Source organism: Enoplosus armatus, chromosome 3 (genome assembly GCF_043641665.1).
Source record: "Enoplosus armatus isolate fEnoArm2 chromosome 3, fEnoArm2.hap1, whole genome shotgun sequence".
NCBI lineage: Eukaryota > Metazoa > Chordata > Actinopteri > Centrarchiformes > Enoplosidae > Enoplosus > Enoplosus armatus.
Genome location: NC_092182.1, coordinates 10,526,571 through 10,536,990, shown reverse-complemented (window position 1 = coordinate 10,536,990; position 10,420 = coordinate 10,526,571). Strand labels below are relative to the sequence as shown.

At 37.6% G+C, this 10,420-nt stretch overlaps 1 protein-coding gene across 1 annotated transcript; it reads right to left on the bottom strand.

Annotated features, from left to right (window-relative positions):
* Positions 1-91: 91 nt before the first annotated feature.
* Positions 92-8,434, bottom strand: vamp3 (vesicle-associated membrane protein 3 (cellubrevin)). The gene is made up of 5 exons (XM_070902973.1): positions 8,350-8,434; positions 4,063-4,141; positions 2,701-2,859; positions 2,302-2,353; positions 92-2,043 (listed from the first exon to the last, which is right to left on the bottom strand). Coding segments are annotated over exons 1-5 (309 nt in total). The 5' UTR covers positions 8,352-8,434; the 3' UTR covers positions 92-2,026.
* Positions 8,435-10,420: the final 1,986 nt, after the last annotated feature.

Below are 10,420 nucleotides of genomic sequence, written 5' to 3'. Positions count from 1 at the left end.
GCCATGAGACAGCAAGTCCCTATGCTGCTTTTGAGAATAGTAACATTTCACATTTATTCTGTCACAGATCAGAAAAAAAATCAGTCAAAGCTTTGTGATTTCAGTTAAATCTGTTTTATTCAAGCAAACGGCATTTAGGGACAAAGGAAAGAATTGCACTTATTTCCAAATGCATTCCCAGCAGGTAGACATGAGCAAGGCTTCGAAGTTACTGGGTCTCAAATGTCTGGTGTGGACAGGAGAGGATGATGATGATAATTCCATACTTTTGTGATAAAAGCCTGGCCTGTTAAAGCATTTTCTGAGGACTTACACAATTACAATTTAACAATTTCCTTAATAGCTACAGTCTGGCTAAAAATGTCAAAAGAGCCAATAGCGCCGTTAGTGTTCATTTCAATCACCATAGTATCATGCATGCACTGTGAATGATGTCTTATAAACTACTTAACAGTGCAAAATCAACAGTAATACTTGCAGCAATTCCAGACAGACTGAAGTTAATGTATAAAGTAATCCAATTTTTTTTGTCTGATTACAATAACTGTATTTTAATTAGATGGAAGCAACAGAACAGCAACAGGGAATGCAATCATCCAGTGTCGTTATGGTATATATATCACACTGTCATTGCCCAACAAAGTTTTTTTCTACACTTAAAACATGCATGATGTCCAGCAGCTGTGAACTCCTTGACAAAAAAAATATTATAGACTCCCAAAAGTTAGTTCTACATAAAATAGATTGCAAAAAAGCTATTGTTAGAGGAATATTAAAACTAAAATATCACACATGAGAAGTACTGTGCAATGATCAGATGGGATAAATGTCAGTATGACTAAACAGAGAGACTTCATTAAAGGATAAAAAGCTCAGCAGAAGTAGCAAGCAGCACAGTATATGTTTGGACAGCGAGAGCATTCAGAAGGCACAACTCTTTTAATGGCTGGTATAAATGATCAATAAGGCGTGGCTGTATTTTGGCTGTTCTCCATTGGAGAAACCAATAAAGGCATGTGTTCTCTTCTACTATTTCATTTTTTATACTTGAGTATTTCACAAAGGCAAAGTTTCTGGCACATCCTTGAGACGATTCACCACTTTAAACCCAGTGTAGCACTTTTTTTTTTTTTTTTTTTTACTTTATGGCAGTTTCTCTAGCCTTGCCTAGCTGTGAGGCTGTTTGTCTTAGCATATAGGCACTTATCTAAATACAAGTCCAGTAACTAAGGTCAACAGTGTCTTACTGGTTAGCTTTTTGTTGTCAGAGGACCAATGAAATTCATCTTTATTCAATCCAAAATCAAATGTCTTACACAGAGAACTCAATTAGCACTCAACCATGTGCATAAATAAAATAAGGCATCGGATCTCATCATTTCCTGGTCGACATTAACCATTCATAAAAATACTGTGATGGACAAAAATTAATATTGATATTGACTGATATTGGCACTCTGAAAAGTGTGTGTATGTGTTGGAAAGGGGCATCTCCTCAATGATATGCGGTTACTGTTACAATATATACTAACACACAACAGCATATCTACAAAGGGACTTAGCCTGGCACACAAAATCAATGGCTATTAATGTAATATAAACATAAAAAAGTAAATATAAGTTGAGGAGAGTTTACAACAATATTCTTCACTTCAAGTCCTGAGTTTGGAGTATGTGTGTGTAATTTGTCATACAGTTAATGATTAATTGATTTTTTTTATAGGTTTTAGTTGAGAATTATCAACCTGTTTCTGTATGTATGTGTCTGTTTTCTTTGGCATGTGGCATGACACAGTAATAGGACTTTAGTTATGTCTCGGATCACTTTAGTGATGTCTGGTACTCTCTCTCTCGCTCTCTCACACACACAAACACACAAACCAGGACAAGGAATGAAGAGGGGAACAATGTTGTGGAGCTCAGTAGCCAGTAATCATGTGACGTCTTCCTCCGAGACATTCATTGTGCATGTTGCTCCTCTCCTCTTCTTCATTGTTTCCTCCACCCCTCCTCCTCTTGTTGATGTTTACGAGTAACTCCAAACTGTGAATGAAGTAGGTAGGATATTTTTAGATGACAGATTATATAAACTACTTAGTTTTACAAAGGAATGTCTGTAAATGTAATAATTAACAAAAGTATCTCCAATTTTTATATATATATGCAGATGGTTACACTTTATATTAAAGGTTATGAGGAGTAACTCATTGAAAATCCTAGAGATCCTTTTGATCATCGGCAGTAACACAAACTGCAACAATACTGTCAACACTGTTGATGACAAGCTTCTCTGATACTCACTAATAATGATGATGATGATGATCACTATGACAGCTATCAGGATGGCCCACATCTGCAAGGGGTAAAGGTAAAGCATGTTCAGTGCTACACACAGAATTAAGATGTCCATTTATTGAGAGAAAAGTCTTACCATGTGTAACTTTTGTTAAACAATAAAATGTTTGTTTCACTTCAGTTAACTTTTTTAAGTGGTGCATGTATATAATGTATGTTGTGTAGTCAATCAATGCATCTTTGATGCTGTTAAAACTACTAATTATTAGGTCAATATGAATTTATTCTGATAACTTCCAGCCTAGAGGCTTCTAGTATGGAGTTCACTCAAGATCAGTTAGAGTAATTTCATTTACAGTGGGGAAAAAAGGAGTTTGTTTTAGGGACCAAACGGTGTTTAGGCACCTTGCAGTTCTTCCACCAGTACTTCCTTTTCAGCTTAGCAGCACTGGTCTCAAACTGGGAGGCTCCAGCCTGCAGTGCGTCTGCTCTGTCATCCAGTTCAGACAGCTTCTGGTCACGTTCCAGCACTTTGTCCACATTAACACGCATAATATCCACCACCTACACACACACACAACACACACACACACACACACACTTAATGTCAGTACTTTTTAAATGCCCCTCCATTGGTGCACTGGATCTGAATGTTGGGTAATCCTGGAGACAAACCAAACACTGCCCTAAATTAGTTACTTTAGAATGAATAGAGCACAGAGAAAAAGATTGGAAATTCACCAATATATTGTACATGCAGACATAATGACGACATCAATGCTTTAAGTGTTAAGTAACCTCTAACAATGTTACCTAACAAATCCATCAATCAAGAGAGATCACACCTTACAAGGTAAAAAAATATATACACACTTAATAACAAAGTTCACCTAGAATAAGACATGCATGTGCATACACGCAATATCACAGAATACACATAACCCATATGTTCCACTGATCCACAAACCCCACTACTGCCCCTCCCCTCAGACAGAGCGGCAGGGTGGAGAGAAGTGTGTAGGCCCACGCAGGCATTACATAACCATGGAGACAGTGATTATATAAACTTCTGACAGCCAATTGGAGGCTTTGTGTGACACGCTAAGGTTAAAGTTCTGTGTAGGAGGGGCTAAAATCATGGAGGCCACAACTGAGAAAGAGAGGGAGAAGAGTAAAGGGGATTAAGAGTGAAACCACAGGAGGAGTGAAACTTGGCAGCCATTTGTCCGGGTGGCCTCACTGGCATGGTTTTGAATATAATTTCTAAAAATTGGAGAAGAAATGGCTTTCACTGAATGTTCCCTGGCATGTGAAATGACATGTGGAGGTAGAGCGTTGGAGAACTACTGATTCCACATTGCCATGAGTCATGATACTGCTGCCAAGGGTTATGTAAGTCTCTGCTCAAGACAGACGTCAAGGAAGAACGGAGACACACAGAGTGGCTGAAGACAGAGAGAGGGAGGAGAGACTAGAGTTCGATGATAAGAGAGGGCTAGGTGAGAGAAATTATGCACACTGGGAAAGGCAGACTAGCTAGAATTGCCTCTGAATTTGAAGGAACTTATACAAATAAACATACCTTGGCTGGATTTTATGATTTGGAAATGAAGTCCAGAGACTAACACGTGTTGTAAATGTAGGAGCTTTCTTTAAAAATTATGAAGGGAAATCAAGAATTTGTGTATTCCTAATGTTAGGGCATTTATTCAGATTATCATAAATGTATGTTTTGTGTTTGGGGCTGTAATCAGAGACATATCATACCTCATCCACCTGGGCCTGCGTCTGCTGCAAGCGCCTGTTGCCTGACGCTGCGCCAGAACCTTCTGGATCGAGGGCTGACCTGGTGAAATGAAGACAATTAGATATTAGCCTTCTGTGAGATTTCAGAGCAAAATGTTTTGCATATGTCACTCAATCTGAACCTAAAATAAAAGAAGTGGTGATAAGTGGAAGCAAACAGACTATTGCACAAATTCATTCTTATCACATTTAGCCTCTGGTCTACCCCTTAGCTACATAATCCCTAAATCAATGTCAAAGCCACTGTTAAAAAAACAAAACAAAGAAAACTAAAACAAACAAAAAAAACATTAAATGAAATATGTCAAATTTAAAATGTGAATAATTGTTGTAAAAGACATCTTAATGTTTTTAGGCCCTGTGAGATAAATGTCTGCTACACAGCACAACTTCCAGTTTGAGGGAGCTCATGGGGAGGCCCATGTAATTACAGGTGGGGCATTGTTGCTGTGCATTTCATGTGAATATTGATTTTGCACTCATGCTCTATTTTGTCCCTCTATCAGTGACTGCACTGCAGGATTAGTGCTTCATAACAGCCAAATAATCCAACTAGATTGCTGGGTGAAATGCATGAAAAAAATAAACCGCTGTGCAATTCGGACATAACATCATGCACCCAACCCATCTCAAACTGCAGGCATGCCTCTGAATTCTTATTTCTGATGTTTGGTATTTCATAACTTGGCAAGATTGTTCTAAACAAGGACAGAAATATAAACTGGAATAAGAAAATTATACCGTTTACTGTATTTACTTCTATTATTTATTTAGGATTTATAGATTTGACATGCATTCCTTGTTCCTGCAGTCTTTTTTACAGTGGTTAGCTACTGCCACCCTCTGACTTGTGACAGCATTGCTCTGCAGTGACCACACTTATTTCAAGAAAGACAGTAAATAACAGAAACTGGGAGGATGGGTTGAAGGCGTTTACATCAAACTGTAGGGATTACACAGGGTTTATTATGACTCATTTCACAGCATATTCTCAGACTCGGCCCACATTAAAGGACAACCAGGACAGCTGTAGATGGATAGTGTTATTGCACACAGCAAGTAGGCACACCCATGTATAATAAAATGAAAACACAAAACCCACAAAACATTTATTATGTTCAAAACATCCCTTCTCATCCGTTGTGACAAAGCTACAAATTAAATAGGCTATCCTGCACTTGCTTTATTTTGCCTTTTTGATAAACATATGATCATCAAATTAAAATAACACATTCATATTAAAACAAGGTATGGAACAAAAACAAGAGCTAAACAGGGCCAAAGAACCTGATGGTGATCTTAACATTTAAACGCAGACTAGATCTGCTGTGCACCAACTCTCACATGAGACTGAAAAACCAAATCATCCCCAAACTACACCTACACTGACCTTCTGACCAGGACACTGCTGACAGACCCAAACCCTCACAGCCTCTCTCTTATTTCTCCTAGTATTACAGAAAGAGGCCCCTTCTCAGTTTCAATATTACACCAATAAGAAGAAAATATACTTATGTTAGACATGCTGTATATTTGTTTTCAAAACATAATAGTCACTGGGTACAGTTGGAAGAGGAAGCAGAGTGCAGCAGCAAAGGATGCATTTCTGTATTTTCTACCCAAGGACTTCGTCCACTCTCTCCAAAATTCCAGTGGATTTACAAACCCAAGCCTTACTTGAGCCATAAAAGGAATCCAGAAGCAAGAAACAGATGAAGGAGCACACTCTGGTGCTCTCGTTTAATATCAATATGTGAACAATCCTGATGTACACTGAGTCAGAATACAAACCTATTTGTCAAACAGCTGGTTGATCCTGCAGCCTAGCTGTTGCTTGCCAAGGAGCAGAGAGGCTGAGAGAGTGTAAACATCACAGCCGGCTTGAGTGTATAAACATCTGTCAGCATGCCCCCCCCCCCCTCCCTTTAAATACAGCATTAGTCTAGGACTGAAATACAACAGCTCACTTACATTCAAATTGTCTAGGTTTAAACAACACAGGAACGCATCACAGTCAATTGACACTGCACTGATGTACGCTAGTAGGCCTAACCTACTTCATTTCCTGAAGGAAAACAATCCATGACATAAATCGTTCCAAAAGGAAGACAAACACCAAACCCACCAATGGTGAACCAGTGGACCCCATGAGGGCAATAGAAGTTCAAGTTTACAGCCACAAGTCTATTTTATTTCTGTTTTTTGAGTTTTTAAGATCTACTGGAAGTTTCGGAGGCAAAATGATGTTCCATTTTCATCAACAATTATATTTTAGCTTAAAAGGTGATACAAATGTAAAATGAAAAACCACCAAAAACAAAACACGACACAACTGCAGATTTCACACATTTCCTGCAGGTGGCACAACTCAAAATTACAGCGCTAATACTTTCAATTACTGTAGATGGCACACCTTGCCATGTCCATATCTGCATCTGTTTTAACTTGCTGCTGCTATTAGTGCTCTTGACTTTTGGTGGTGCAGGTTGGACTGGTACTGCAGGTCCAGAAGTGCAGGTGTGAAGCATCAGGCGCTGCAGCTCTGCTGCAACTGGATTTTATTATCACTCCCCTCTATTGCTGATAAAAAATACAACACAACAGTCTGTTTTTCCCGCTGGGCAGAGAAAACATAATAGGGAAATGTAGAACTCTGACTTGCCAGCCCAATAGGGCAAGTAGAAACTATTGTAACTGTTAAGCATCATATATCTAGCCAATCCCCCCCCCCCCGATTAATAGTTTGGTCAACAGATGGTCAGGAAATAGCGTGACATCTAAAAAACGAAAGAAAAGAAGACTAAGAAAAACAGAAAATAAGTCACATTTGAGAAGCAGAAATCTGTGAATTGTTGCTCTTTTTACACAATAGATTATTAAACGATTCTCAAAATAGTTAATTAATTTCTGTTGATCAACTAATAATTTAGTAATTACTGCTGCCTGCCTGTTAACACACCTGATAATTCACTTTTGCTGCAATGTCACTGTATAGATATAACCCTGCAGCTTGTATTTTCTATCATATAGATAAACGTATATATATCTATATGTGTAGTTTCTCTCGCATTGTAGAAGTGAAAGAAATATTGTAAAGCGTACAAAATTAGGGGGTTAAGACCATGTGTTATGTATCGTGTACTGTGACTGTCTTGTGCATCACTCGAGCAATGTCAAACATTTTGATTTTACAAAAAATACACGATGAATGAAATCCCTATAAAATGATTCATGCAATGATTTAATGTATTGTATGTCATTTGTGGACCCCAGGAAGACTAGCTGATTGCAATGGCATCAGCTAATGGGGATCCTTTAAATAAACAAATCAATAAACAAATCTTCAGCAAGGATTAACAACTACTTATGGGTAGATTTGATCAGGGCTGCAAAATAACTTTTAACTTGAACATTTAAAACTTCATTCATATTATTTAGACAAACTTCCTGTGTAGGGTAAGAGTGGGGTGGGAATGGATGAAGGGATGGGGGAAGTGAATGGAACTAGGAAAACGAGGGATTTTTAAAGAGAGATTTCGCTTGCGCTATATCCCTATTGTAACATGACCAAAGTTCGATAAACAGAGAATAATAAAAACAAAACATCACTCTGTCCTACTTACACTGCCTTTATTACCATCGTATCTATTGAATTATTGACTACAAAAAACAGACAAGTAGCCATCAATACATTTCCTGTTTTAAAATTGACATGTTACCACTACTTGCACTTTGCTCAAATAGTAGTCATTTCCAATTACAGTTGCAATATTTATACAACACCCATTACTAAACTACGAACCGTTTTCAGCTTGGTTTCAACTGGATATATACACGTAGCTAGGTCAACCAAACAGAAACCCCGGATCGAGAGGAAAGGCTAGCTTTTGACCACAGACGAAAACACTAGCATAGAGCTCATTGTCTAACATTCATATTTACGCCGATGTGGCCGTTATACAGGCCTGCCATGTATGTTTTCTTTTGGTTGTCTACTTAACTAGCAAAGGAACGTCGACATACTTTGTGTTGTTACCAAGTTGTAATGTAACGCTGCGACAGCTAACTTAGTTAAATCTCGAAAACTAGCACCTAGCACTTGTTGCATGCTAATAGCAAAGTTTTGGGCGTTACTTTCTTTCTGCGATCCTGTTTCACCAAACCACCCGGAAGGCCGCTATGTTAGACAAGTTCGACAGAGTAACATTTGATTTTTAAAAGCATTTGGAAGAAACATAGTTTACTTACATTGTGAAATTAAATTTCTTTGAACGACACCGCCGCTGGTTCTTGTCTGTGAGCTAAGTGTCAAGTCGTAACAGTTACTGCCGTCGGTTGTTGTGCTGCCTTCCGGAGCTATCGGAAATGGGAAATATGAAACGTGTGCAAACAACGGATAATTAATGTACTAAATAAAACCAGGAAATTGGGAGTTTTCTTTTCTATTCGATATACCAAAATGTAATGTGAATTGATATTAAGATAATGTAGTCTATATAATTACTTTTAGCACAATTAATATATACAACCTAAATTGTAAAACGAATTTCTCTATTTGTATTATTCCTTATTCACTGTGTAATAATGCACAAAGTGATTATGTGCTACTTGATAAATATATATTAAATATAAATAAAAATAAAGCATCATCCAAAACCCGGCTCATATTAAGAGGTACATTATTTGATTAGAAAGCTCGTGTTTATTACTTGCAGTGTAAAAGTATGAGCTTACAATGAGCACTTGAAGGCAACATTAAAGAGGCAGTAGCCATTTGCCCTCTATGCATAGCTACAATTATTAACGCATAGCATTAGATTATAACATTAAAGAAAGCTCATACTTTAAAATACAGCAAGATATTGCGTTAGTCATTAAGCTAGAAGAGTAACGCCTCTAATCTGTGTATTTTCACCCTTCATTCATTCCATTGGTCATCTGTCCTGTAGATATGCGAGGAGAAAGCGACCAGGAAAGCCCGTGATCAGCATGTGACATACGGGAACTAAAACTTTACATTGTATATTTCCAGTTAGGAGTAGTTCCTCTACCTGTATTTCACTACTTCAAACACATGGACAAAAATATTGTTGTAGGTTTAGTTCTCCAAATGTGAAATACTTGAGCAAGAAACAAAACTGCTGGACCATCTTTGTTGATAGTGTGCATTCCTCTTAAAAGGGCTGACTTATAAATAGAAAGTACGCTGAGCACAATGATATTCTTTGTTTCAGAGAACATCCAGAGTTCACTAATATGAATTAAATGCTTCAGGCTACAGGTTAGGACATCAACTGTGCAGTTTTTTCCTGTCAGTGAGTGAGTTGTTTTCTACTAAAGCGATTAATCAGTGGTTTAACTGAGCTGGTGCTAATTCCCTGGATTGTTTTAACCAGTGGATGGACGGGTTGCAACTAATAATGTCAACACAATAACAAAGCATACAAAACACACAAGTCCAAATTGCAGGATTACTCACAGGCTTGTCCACAACCCTATGAAAACTACCGAGACCTAAATGATACATTTAGTACACACCTTGTGATAGCATTAGCAAGACATTACGCTGCAAAATGATTAAAATGGGTTATGAGCACTTGAAAGCAACATTAAAGTAGTCTGTGACCCTCTGTGGATAGCTGCTTTATAGGGCCCTTTGTCTGACATTCATCTGGACTCAGTAAAGCAAATGATACTATCAGATGTCAGCTTGTGGACAAATATGCTTTACAAGATACACACAGGTAACAAATGAAATAAATAAATAAAATGAGTGGAGAAACAGAACATAGAGGTCACATGAGGGGTCACTGATGGTTTGAGGAGTAGTAAAATGATGTGAATTATACAGTGCGCTAGGGCTTTCATAGTAAGAAGATCTCGAACCAAATGAACACCTATGGAAGACTTTGGACTGAAAGTTAGACACCAACATCATCAAAACACCAAATGAGGGAATATCGGGGTTTAGCCCCCCAGTAGAGGCTCATGGTGGACAACATCTTTCTAAAAATTAAGACAAAATGAACAAACATGCATATAATATACATTTATTAAAATGTTCATTTAAAGCTCCCTCATGAGAATCTTTAGTTTGCACTTAACATGTGAACATAAGCTCCATGACAGGTGAGATATATTTTTAAATGTTGGTTACAATATCCTACAAAATTAACCTAATATTTAGAAAATGTACTTTAATATATGTTTATTGAAACACTGTTTACAAGATATTCTCATTTCTAGTTTCTAACAGACCTACTTTTTTCTATTTCCAACTCAGTAACAAGTCACAGTGACTGAGTTAAAACAAGTAACA